The following is a 12,939-nucleotide window of genomic DNA, read 5'->3' as shown; positions in this document are numbered from 1 at the left end:
GAGATAGACCAAAGTGGAGTCACCCATGCTAAGCCCACATCACCAAACCAGGACTTGCTATCTAATCTAATTGCAGTTTCAACATTCCCCAGGACTGCAATCTTAACGGGTCAGTCTGGAATTTCCTGGTCAGCACTAGTGAGGTAATCTGGGTAATAAACCCTTTTTGTCCCCCAAATGAAGGTCACCGAGCCCCAAATAATTCTTTTTTTCATTTACGACCTCCTTGTCCCACTTCTCTGCCTTTAAAAACCTTTCCTGTTCTGTAGCTCTTTGGAGCTCCTTTCTATTTGCTAGATGGGATGCTGCCTAATTCATGAATCATTGAATAAAGCCAATTATCTTCAAATTTACTCAGTTGGATTTTTCTTATTTAATAAGGGTGTATAAAATGAAACTGGGAGTCTGGTCTTGTGAAAAGAACACTGGGTTTTGTTTTTGTTTTAAGATTTTATTTATTTATTTGACAGAGAGAGACACAGCGAGAGAGGGAACACAAGCAGGGGGGGTGGGAGAGGGAGAAGCAGGCTTCCCGCTGAGCAGGGAGCCCGATGCGGGACTCGATCCCAGGACCCTGGGATCATGACCTGAGCCGAAGGCAGACGCTTAACGACTGAGCCACCCAGGCACCCTGAACACTGGGTTTAGATTCAAAGATCTGCCTCCAAACTCTGCTTTCTGACTGCCTGACTTCGGACAAACTGCTTCATCAGACCTCAGTTTCCCCATCAATCAAAAGGGAGTTATTGCCATCCTAGCATTGCATGAATAACTGGAATAAGGTGTGCTTTAAAGCCCACTTTGTAGGCATTAAAGCATTACACAAACACTTATCCTAGGCCTGGGGGCGGAGAGAAGGAAGTATTATGTTTAGAGCAATGGTTTTCAAAGAGCAGGCTGTGGAGCCATCAGCAGACTGTGAAAAAAATTAGTGCGTTCTGATCAACATTTAAAAAACAAATAGAATAGAAAATATCAATGTGTATCCAAGTAATAAGGGTAGGTATTGCTTCTTTTATTAAGTTGTATGTGTGCATGTATGTGTGTATATGTGTGTGTGTGTTTGTACGTGTGTTGTGATCTAAAACAGATTTTAGATCACAACACATGTACTAACACTTCATTTCTGTGGTAAATAAGGAAACTAGAAATAAAGGGAGCTGTTTTTGCCTTGCTGTATTTTTTAACTGCAGCATTTTCACATTCCAAGAGTGGGAGAAGAATTCATCTAGGCAAAGAATTTATCTTTTGTTTGGGAAAACACTTTAATGGACTCTTTGGTTATGCAAAGGTAGGAGGCCAGGTTGGAGTAGCTAAACTCTGCTTGATAAAGTCAATATTCAAGGGTTTCTGTTTCCTTTGGTGGTCCTAGAAGAAGCAACCTGGGGTGTAGGGTTTCAGAGGAAAAGGGGTTTTGGGCTGGGCCCAAGGAGGGAGAACCTGAGTAAAGGCCTCTCTTGACACAGTGTGACCAGAGCACTGGGGGCAGCCTGAGACTAAGGTCTCAGTGAGGTTCTCCTTGCCTGCATGTTAAGCCCTTACAAGGGTCTTCAAATCTTGAATGGAATTGATTAGGTATCCTAACCTCGTTCTCCCCAGACAGCCCTGCTTCAGGAATGATGAGCAAGTCCCTGTCTGGGAGTAAAGTGTGGGCACTGTGGAGAACCCATGATGGGGGCACCAGAAAGACCCAGGAGAAGTCAGCAGCAATATGGAGTGAGAGGAGACAAACCATGAGGGTGAACACACATCCAGGAATTCTTGGCAATATTTGAGAGGGAATCCCCCTGGCCTCAGTGCATGAGTAATTTTCTCTAAATATTTAAATAAAGGGTAATGCTGGAAGCTTGGAAAATATGGGGACAGCAACCAAGTTAAGGGCTGATGAGGCTCAACCACAACTGAAAATTAGAAAGGCTCTAACCTGTAGCTTCAAGCAAGGCTCAGCTGGACTATGACCGGCGCCATTATTACCACCATCTCCTACCACAGGACATTGGTTCATGACCCTGGTAGGAAGGATAATGACTCTCCAAAGATGTCCACATCCTAATATCCAGAACCTGTGATATGTTAGGGTATGGCAAGAGGGAATTAGGGTTGCAGGTGTAATTAAAGTTGCTAAACAGCTGAACTTAAAATAGGGAGATTTTGTGTGCCCAAATGCAATCACAAGAGCCCTTAAATGTGGGAGCAGGAGGCAGAAGAATGAGTCTCAAAGTGATGGGATGAGAAAAAACTGACTAGCCACTGCCAGCTTTGAGGATGGAAGGTGGCCACAAGCCAAGCAATCTAGGGCAGCCTCTAGAAGCTGCAACAGACAAGAAAACCTATTCTCCCCTGGAGCCTCCAGGCCAGTGAAGTCTGACCTCCAGAACAGGAAGATAATAATTTTTTTAAGACTTTAGTTTTAAGAGAAGTTTTAGGTTCTCAGCAAAATTGATGGGAAAGCATGGAGATTTCCCACATACCTCTGCCCTCACAAAGGAATAGCCTTGCCCATTATCAGCATTCCCCACCAGAGTGATACATTTGTTACAGTTGATGAACCTGCATTGACACATCATAGTCACCCAAAGTCCATAATTCACATTAGGATTCACTCTGGGTGTTGTACATTCTACAGATTTTGACAAATGTGTAATGACATATATCCATCATTATAGTATCATAGAGACTATTTTCACTGCACTAAAAATCCTCTGTGCTCCTCCTGCTCACCACCTTCCTAACCCTTGGCAACCACTGATCTTTTTTCCTGCCTCCACAGTTTTACTTTTCTACAGGGTATTATAGTTGGAATCAGACAGTATGTAGCCTTCCTGATTGGCTTCATTCATTCCATAACATGCATTTAAGGTTCTTCCATGTCTTTTCATGGCTTGCTAGCTCATTTCTTTTTAGTGCTAATACTCCATTGACTGGATGTACCACAGTTTGTTTATTCATTCACCTACTGAAAGGCATTGTGGTTGCTTCCAACTTTTGGCAATTATGAAAGAGCTCCTATAAACATCCATGTGCTGGTTTTTGTACAGAAATAAGTTTTCAACTCATTTGGGTAAACACCAAGGAGGACCATTGCTGGATCATATGGTTAAGAGTAACTTTCGTTTCATAAGAAATGCCAAACTGTCTTCCAAAGTGGCTATACCATTCTGCATTCCCACTTGCAATGAACAAGAGTTCCTGTTGCTCCACATCCTCACCAGCATTTGGTGTTGGCAGTGTTCTGGATTTTGGCCATTCTAATAGGTATATAGTAGCATCACATTGTTTATCTTATTGTTACACATGTTTATCTTACTGTTGTTTTAATTAATTTGTGTTGTTTTAAGTCACTAAACTTGTGGTTATTTGTTATGGCAGCAAGTGAAAACAAATACAATGACATCGTGCAAGGAGACGACAAGGAACCAGGAGACAGGACACCTGACCAGGAGCTACGACCAGCTCACTGTGCTTCCTGGGGTAGATTACCTGATTCTTTTAGGTTTCAGACACCTTGAGACCTAACTAGGCATGATAATTCCTCCCCTAGCTATAGCAGGAAGCAGTGAGTCAATTTGGGATATAATGGCTATAGTAACAACATGGGAAGGTCCCAGCGACGAAAGCTAGAACGGCCAAGGGGATAGTTTTGTGGTTCCATCAGTATTGGTGTTTTTTGTGAGTTCAGTCTCCTAGAGATGCCATTAGCCCAAGTCATGACTCAGCCAGAGATGACTCAGCAAGACCCCAGGCCTACCTAGAGGAGCAAGTAGGGGCAAGAGCTGGCCTTGCTGGGGAGCTCAGGAAGGGAATGAGACAGGCATGGTGTGTACATGCATGAGGCTGGGCAAAGTTCCCACCCAGACTTCCTTTCTGGAGGAACTAGCCAAGGGCAAGGATTTGGCACAACTGCCCTTAAGCCCTATAGACCGTGCCCATTAACTGAAGATATTTAATGCTCAGCAGGACTTAAGCCAGACACAGACTCATAGGAAGCATCGTTTAATCATAATGGCCTCCAGGTGTTCTCCACTCATGGTTGCTAATCCTCCCAAGAACCCTGCATTGGTATTCACCTTTGACACAGGTTCTAGAACTGGCATAAGGGCATGCAATTAGTAAGAGGTAGAGCCAGGATATAAACTCAGATCTGTCTGACCACAAAGTAGCCTGCACCTTGTACACCTAGCTGAAGGGAGCTTGAGCCCTGTCCCTCACTTTGCAAATGAAGAAGACAAGTGATTTGTCCAGGTTTACTTAGCTAGTTAGAGCCAGGCAGAAGTAGGACTCAGTTTCTTGGCTCCTGGCCCATTATTCTTTCTAATAACCCCTGGGGTTCATAAACTTCTTTGGGAAGCTGATATAAATGGTGGATCCTCTCTCTCCCAAAATGAACATCTATACACATTTATTTTCCCTATAATTTGGGGGTGAGCTTGTGAACCATCCTCCTCTATCTATAGACCCCAAGTTTAGAGCCCTTGCATTATACCCTCTGCCTCTCTCATGTGCAGGGATATGAATAGAGTGGGAACTCTAGGGTGATTGTATATTAACCAGGCTTGTAAAAGAGAGGGTTTATTCTCCCTATAAGTCATACACTCTGCCTCATCTTTCACCCACTTTTAATTTTTTATAACAACTTGAAGGGGAGCAGATTTTACCACCTCAAAATATGTGTCTCTGGCATAAGGATTATTTTGAGCTAAAGGCAAACAAAACCCAGCAGATTCAGGGAAAGTTCTTTACCTCCCCCTCACTGCCTAAATTTACTTTGGAAAGTGGGCCTGTACCAGAAGGAGAGCTATTACTAGAGATACTTTTTTACCTAAGAAACTTATCTGCATAACAAGGCAACTTTTGTTTTACCAACATCTCCTCTTACCTTCTGTGAGTGGCCTTCCTTCCCTTTGTATTCCCAGACCTCTACCCTTTTCCTTAACTCAGGATGCTATATAAACCTCAATTACCTGGTTGTCCTTTGGTGTCATATTTTTATGGGGCTCCTGTATGTATGAAATTTGTTTGTTCTTCTCCTGTCAATCTATGTCATATCAATTTAAAAATTATTAGACCAGCCAAAGAAACTAGAAGGGAAGAAGTGAAAAATTTTCCACCCTTACAATCTTCATTGAGCCATAAATTCACATACTATGTAATAGGCTCTTCTGACATTCCTGCCTTTTCCATACTTCTGGAAAATGAGAATAATTCCACAACTCCTTCCATCATGGGATTGCTAAGAAAAACCAGAAGGCCATTTATATGTGGTAATTATCAGTGCTATTGCCAAATAGTCATTTCCATTTTACCCCTTCTAGACATGCTAGATTATACTTCTTGGTGTTGGGAAGGAAAAATTTTCCACTACTATTCAAGATTCTTCTGGCTGCTCTAAGAATCAAACTGACATGAGCCAAATTAAGAGGAGAAAATCAAATTATTTATGTACATACAAGGAACCCATATAAACATGAGAGATTCCAAAAACAGGCAGAATTATGTACATAAGCCATTCTGAGCAAAGGAGAAGGGTGTAGGGGTCTGGGACTTCAAAGAGAAGGAAGAAAATTCACAGGAAGATGAAAAAGAGTAAATGTTTGGCAAACAAATGTTTGCTGGGCCATACAGAAATAGTGGGACAGAGAGAAGAATTTTAACAGATTATGCTAATTGTCTCCCTGACTACCACCCCTACTTCATATTATGCTGTGGTTATTACAGCGATAGCTTTCCTTCCTGGAACAGGTCCTCTATCTAAATTCCTTTAGGCAGTCAAGGGGAAGGTCAGTTTCTTCCCAAGTCTTTTAGGCCTTGATTATTTTCAGGTCGAAATAATTCACATGCCAAAGGGGCACATCTTAGGGTTATCTGTTCTGACATCCTACACTGATGTCCTTGTGGTTGGGTAGAGCCATGTGATCAGTTATAGCCAATTATTTTCTTTGGCTAATAAATTTTGAGCAGAAGTGATTCATGGCACTTTTGGGCCAAATGTTTAATTTCTGAGTGAGAGTTACTGTGGCATCGCCATGACCACTAGCAATGTTCTGAATAGTGGCTGCTCCATTCCCCGGGTCTTAGAGTTAGGAGGCAAAAGGCATGGGAGCAGAGTACCTAATGCATCTGTAATGAACTTGTACTGTGAGTGAGAAATAAAACTTTGTTGTTTTAAGGTACCAGGATTTTTTTTTCTTTTTTTGCAGCAAAACCCAGCCTATCTTGACTGATAAAATATGTGGATATGCTTTAAAAGCTACAGAACACTTACAAATATAAGGGATTGTCATTACCCCAATTGTACTCTTACTGCAGCTTTTCCTGACTTTGACAAAGTCTTCACATTGGGACAATGTATATTCTGTCTAAATGGATGATTGCTCATCAGTGTCCCAAATGATCAATGTAGGAATCTGATCATTTGCACAGTCCCCAGAGTGCAACTAAAGAGAGACATTTGGGATTCCTTTGGGGGTGGCAGAAAAACTGACCAGCCACTATTGAAATATCTTGATTTGAAGAACATCTGAGTGATTTCATCCTACAAATAAAGCCCCCAAAGAGTTTTGAGTAGTTGTGCTACTCATTTTACCTGATATCTTCCTGTTAACTCAGCAAAGCCACTCTTGATGCTGTCAGCAGCCTGGCAAAAGTTAAGAAACCATCCTAGAGACAGTATAAAATATGCTATACTACAGAACCAAAGTAGCCAAACACAAGAAATAGAATGATAAAGAAACCATGAGAGACTAGGGACTCTGAGAAACAGACTGAGGGTTCCAGAGCGGGGGTGGGGTGGGGAGATGGGTTAGCCTGGTGATGGGTATTGAGGAGGGCACATTCTGCATGGAGCACTGGGTGTTATGCACAAACAATGAATCATGGAACACTTCATCTAAAACTAATGATGTAATGTATGGGGATTAACATAACATAATAAAAAAAAAAAAGAAAGAAAAAGAGCTTGGGAGTCAGACCTCTTAGGTTCAAATCTCAATTTTGCCACTTATTGGCAGTATAATCTTGGGCACATTATATAACCTGTCAGACCCTCGATTTCCTCACCTCCAGTAGCTAGTCTGCAAAGATGCCCTCCACTCAACAGTGAACCCTGTCTCACATTCTTCTGTAGTCCCACATTGAACTTGGCTGCATATTATGACCAATGGGATGCAGCAGACATAATGCTAGGTCATAAGAAGCCTTGGTCTCTTGGAATACTAGCTTTGGGGAAGCCAGTGGTCATGTAAGAAGTCCAACTGGCCTGATACTATGATGCTGTGAGGAAGCCCAACAGGGAGAGACTGTGTGGAGATGCAGATACTTAGCCAGCCTCCAGTTGTCCGGTCATCTGAGCTGAGGCATCAGACACACAAGTAAAGAAACCACCTTAGATGTCTAGTCTCAAGGACTCGAGCCTTAGCCACCATCTGATTGCAATCACATGGGAAAGTCCAAGAGAGAACCACCCAGCTGACCCAACCAACAGAAGTCTAAGCATATAATTATAAAGTTATTTTAATCCACCAAAGTTTGGGGGGTGATTGTTACACAGCAATGGATAACCAAAACGTCATCTGTGAAATGGGAATAATAATACCAAGTTTACATGGTGGCATGTGAACAGAGATAATGTGTATTAAATGCCTAACACAATGCTTTTGCACTTTATAGTAGATATTTGCAATAAAAATGATATGTCTGTGTAATCGCACCCAAATGGAGAAATTTTTATAATTGAAAAATAACTGACACCTACAATGAGGTCATTTTTGCAATCTGTACAAATGTGGCAAGGAAAAAGGCAGAAAGAGGCCAGCTGGTTGAACACTGGAGCTATTGAAAGTCACAACAGAGCAGAGAAACCATGGAACAAGATACATTTGAGGCCAGAGATTTGAGAACCTGAGAGAACTCTCAGGCCTCGGGTCTGTGTTCCTTGCATATCAATAATAACAAGAGGAGATTAACACAAGCAAGAAAACCAATGCAATACTTATTTCCCTGGATTCTCTGTAAACTATGACCACTTAAGCTTAAAGTTGGTTCTCTGAATTAATGAGAAAAAGCCCTTATATTCAAACTGAATCTTCTGCTGCTGTGTAATTGAAAAACAGAAACGAGAAATAACTACAGTGAGGTTAAAATGGCTCAGGTTCAATAAGGCAATAAGGTCTATCAGCCCGCAAAGGGCTGCTCCAGATAAGGTTCACACTTCCAAATGTCAAGGAGACTGCTCACCCAGGAGCTCCCCAATGTAATTGTTCAAGGCTAAAAGTCGCGTTTAATTATGCTCTGAGCTTGAGAAATCCCATGAGTAGCAGCTGTTTCTCTCAGGAATTAGGCTGAAAGAAAAAGAAATGATGGGGTGCTTGGGTGGCTCAGTCAGTTAAGTGTCTGCCTTTGGCTCAGGTCATGATCCCAGGGTCCTGGGATTGAGCCCCGCAAGGGGCTCCCCGTTCAGCTGGGAGTCTGCTTCTCCCTCTCCCTCTGCCTGCTCCCACACATGTGCTCGTGCACATGCTTGTGCTCCCTGTCTCACTCTCTCTTTCAAATAAATAAATAAATAAATATTTTTAAAAAGAAAAAGAAATGCTCTGTCCCATCACCCATGTTACTAACAATTTCAATGCTGTCATGGAGAAATGATGGCAAACGACAGGAAGAGAGGAGAGGACGGGAAAGGCTAGGACTTGGCACCCCAATGTGTGAGGCAGATCCATAGGCTTGACATGGATGGAAACTACCCCCTTGAATTCCTTCCAGGTCCTTTGCCCACCTCTCTTACCCCGTCATGCACCCTTTCCTGGAATTCGTGCTCTGCCTTGTAAATTCCTTACTAAAGCTCTTCTCAGTATAAAATTTAAAAAGCAAACTGCTGAGGGACAGTGATGGCCATCATTTAAAATAAAGACATTTGCAGGTCCTAGGAGATCTCTGAGCAGAGAACAAAGCCTCAAAGAACTCGTTTCTCATCTTGATTGAAAGGGCAGCGAGCAGACAGGAGAAGAATGTTTGCAGAGATCAGCATGCAGTGTCCCCGAAATGATGGGGTCCTATTCTACCCAAGAAGAGCTGCTCTTTTCCTTGCTCCCTCTCTGGAATCATAGGGTGCCTTGTTACCTTTCTACACTGCAATTTGTTAATGAAATAGTCCATTCCTCTAGGATTTTACTTTTTTTTTCCCTGCTAGATCTGCCTGATTATAAAGCAGTGTTTTTAAATCTCCATCATAACTGTCAATACAAACTTAGGGGATAAATTGCTAGTCGCTCTGTCATTATTCATTTAGATTTAGGTATATAAATGCATATTATATATTAGCCTTATTTCTTACCATTACTGTTTCCTTGGTCTTCATCTTCCCCTATCCTGAGATTTTTGCTTTGATTCATTTGTTGCTTGGAAAGAGGCTCTTCTTTTGAATAAATTCCTTAAATGGAGTGTGTGGGTGATATACTCTCTTCATGACATCATATCCACAAATAACTTTCACCCGGATGGGTGAGACTTGTCAGATGGGATTGTAGAATTCCTAGGCGAAGGTCATTTACTTACAGTTGTCATTAGATGTTATTCACAGTCTTCTAGCTTCCAGTGTTGTAAATGAAAAGCCCAATGAACAGTCTGAGGCTCCTTTATAAGTTATTTGTTCCTTTTGTCTGGAAGCTCATACAAATTCTCCTAATCCTGGGAATTGAGGAATTTTACAGGATGTTACTTGGTGTGTGTCTTTTTTCTCAATCTCATCCTGGAGCTCAGCGAGCTCTTTGAAATTGCAAGTCTTTCTTAAAGTTAGAGGCATTTTGTTTTATCATTTATTAAATTCCTATACCAACTCCAGCAATTCCTTTTCGCCTCTATGAGTTCCTATTTCTCACATTAGGTGTCCTAGATCTATCCTCCAACTCTTATCATGGCATAATAGGATGGCCATTAAGAAGCAAAAAATGTGGGGCACCTCGGTGGCTCAGTCGATTGAGTGTCTGACTCTTGATCTCAGATCAGGTCTTGATCTCAGGGTCATGAGTTCAAGTCCTGAGTTAGGCTCCATGCTGGGCGCGGAGCCTACTTAAAAAAAAAAAAAAAAAGGCAGAAAATGTGGTTAACCACAGTACTTAACAACACAGTCACAGAAACCAGACAACCTGGGACTGAACACAGCTCTGCCATAGCTGTGTGATCTTGGGATGGTACCTTAACTTTCCTGGGCCTCAGTTTCTTCAGCTATAATATGGGTTGAAGAACAATAGTACTTAATGCCTAGGTTTTAGTAAAAAGTGTGTTAATATATGTAAGTTTTGATAATAATACAGTTATTGTTTTCCCTCATCTCTTTTTGTCCTATGCTATGGTTTGAGATTTTCTTCCACTTGATGTTCCAGGCCATTAATTCATTTTTCCAATTTGCCCTTATGCTCTTCAATTAATCCACTGTTTTTAATTAGAACATCATGTTTTTAGTTCCAGGAAATTTTAATGCTACATCTCTATCTTCTTAAATGCTCCTGGGGTAGATGGTATCACTGGTCCCAATTATTCACTGCTCCTCTCTGCCAGGTGCTGATACTTTTCTACTCCATTGACATCACACTTGAGAGGTGACTTGCTTTAGCCAGTGAAATGTGAGGGGAACCCACATAGTCCACTTCTGAAAACAAGTTTCAAGAGTCTTCATATGGTTCTGTAATCCCTTTTACCCCCTTGCATGAGCTGGAACCTTCTACATAGGGGATTGTTCCTTTAGAGTGAGTTCAAAATGGCAAAGGCTGGGTCAGCTTTCTACATCCTAAGTGGAAACATAACTCTCTCTCTTTTTTTTTAAGATTTATTTATTTATTTGAGAGAGAGAGAGAGAAAGAGTGCAGTCATGGGGGGAGGGGCAGAGGGAGAGCTTCTCAAGCAGACTCCCTGGCTGAGCACGGGTCTAATGAGGGGCTGGATCCCACAACCATGACCTGAGCTGAAATCACAAGTCAGACACCCAACCAACCAAGTCATCCAGGCGCTCTGAGACATAACTCTTTCTGTTAGAATTTATTTGGGGCCTTGAGGGGAGGTAAGAATGCTGTGTCTGGGTACAGATTCCCTGCCAGGGGTTAAGTTGGTAGTGGACAAGTGATTAGTTCTGGATGGCGGGACTCTTTCTTCCTCCTTCTTATTTGACTGTATTTTCCCAAATTATTTTTATAATGAGCAATCACTACTTGATAGAAACAACTAGAACACTAAACTTCGAAGCATTTCCTTCAAATAATTGTTTTAAATGACAGTGTGGCAATTCCTGAGAGACCCTTTTCTAGACTCACTGGAGGAAACAGCATGGTCAGAGGCACTGGGGGGATACGGTCTGGAAGGTCCATGCAACAAATGAAAAGAGCTCTGTTCGAAGGACACCGTTTCTTCAGCTCTGGCCTTTGGCTCAGGTGGCAGGAAGGCCATTCTCTGGATATTTCCTTTCAGAGCCACAACTTCCTCCCAGCTGCAGAGGGCCAGGATATTGCCCCTGTTCCTCTGTTTCCATTCTGCCTTGGTGGGAAAGGGCCAGGTGCCAGCTGAGGCGGTAGGTGGCCGTTCCCTGCTGAGATGACATGCTTTCCTTGCTTTCCTAGCTTTTCTTCTGGGAACCGCAAAGATCTCAGTGAAAAATAAACAACATGGTGTAAGAACACTGGACAGGGAGTCAGAAGTCTTACTTTCAGCTCTGCCCCTAAGTCCGTGACCTTAGACAAGTCACTGTGCCTCTCTGAGCCTCAGTAAAATAAAGGAAACTATCACAACCACCTCACAGGGTGGTTGTTTTTTTCTTTTCTTTTCTAAGGAGGACCCGATGCAATGATGTTCAGTTTGCATTTTGCAAACTGTAAAGAACCTTCGTCATCCATCTTGTTAAGCATATTAGGTCTGAGAGTGGCACGGGGAGGGAAAAAATAGGGCCCCAGAGTCACTTGCAAATCTCATATTTGGGGGAAAAATCTGGAGATAATAACAATACTTCTCTGTTCTCTGTCTCTTAACCACCATATCCCCTGCCCCTTCCGCAGAATCTCAGTGTGTGGGTGTGGCTGCAGGTGCAGGCCCTGTAATCCCAGCACTCAGGGGGCCTGATTCCTGGTCCCTTCTGCCCCAGCTCAGTGGGCATGTGTGTTGTGGGAAAACCTTACTATGTAAGATCAAGTACAAATGATTAAGTAACTGGCAAGTGTTTCCCTTCGGGCCCATCACGAATCCTGTCAGTGAAAAGGAGGAGCCCCTGAATGGCAACAGCTGTGACATCTCTGCCGTTGTGTTCAGTGTAGCTACTACCCAGGTGACCTCTCTGGAAGCGGAAGAAACTCCTCCATCAAGCAGGTGTGCTTCAGTCCTCAGGCCACAGAAACATACCCTTCCTCTGCAGCTCCTCAGCCAAATGGGGACTCGAGATGGCAGGGCCCAAGGCCCAGAGGAAGCAGAACTGGCTTATCTGAGTCAGAGATGCAGTTGGCACCACTGGCTGGTGGGTGATAGAACACATTTAAAAAGGTATTTCCCGGGGCGCCTGGGTGGCTCAGTTGGTTAAGCGACTGCCTTCGGCTCAGGTCATGATCCTGGAGTCCCTGGATCGAGTCCCGCATCGGGCTCCCTGCTCGGCGGGGAGTCTGCTTCTCCCTCTGACCCTCCTCCCTCTCATGCTCTCTCTCTATCTCATTCTCTCTCTCAAATAAATAAATAAAATCTTTAAAAAATAAATAAATAAAAAGGTATTTCCCTTGGATTAACTTTTCTTTGCATGATAGAATCTGACCACGGGCCATTGTTATTTTCTTGGTTTGTTGTTGTTGGGTGTTTTTTTTTTAGCATGGCTTTCTTTTATCATTATTTCATAATTATGTGTATATAAACATCTGTGAACATCTCTCAACCTAAGATCTAAAATATTAATAACTTGGGGTGCCTGGGTGGCTCAGT

At 42.6% G+C, this 12,939-nt stretch overlaps 1 protein-coding gene across 1 annotated transcript in view; it reads right to left on the bottom strand.

The window, feature by feature from the left end:
* Positions 1–12,633, bottom strand: part of LOC115940971 (uncharacterized) — a 98,310-nt gene extending 85,677 nt beyond the window's left edge. Inside the window, exon 1 of the mRNA XM_081832047.1 lies at positions 9,329–12,633. Within this exon, the coding sequence (XP_081688173.1) occupies positions 9,329–9,386 (58 nt within the window). The 5' untranslated portion in view covers positions 9,387–12,633. The remainder of the gene's footprint in view (positions 1–9,328) is intronic.
* Positions 12,634–12,939: the final 306 nt, after the last annotated feature.

This window comes from Leptonychotes weddellii, chromosome 10 (genome assembly GCF_054177405.1).
Source record: "Leptonychotes weddellii isolate Sample4059 chromosome 10, ASM5417740v2, whole genome shotgun sequence".
Classification (NCBI taxonomy): domain Eukaryota; kingdom Metazoa; phylum Chordata; class Mammalia; order Carnivora; family Phocidae; genus Leptonychotes; species Leptonychotes weddellii.
The sequence above is the reverse complement of the archived record's forward strand: the minus strand, read 5'-3'. Positions and strand labels throughout refer to the sequence as shown.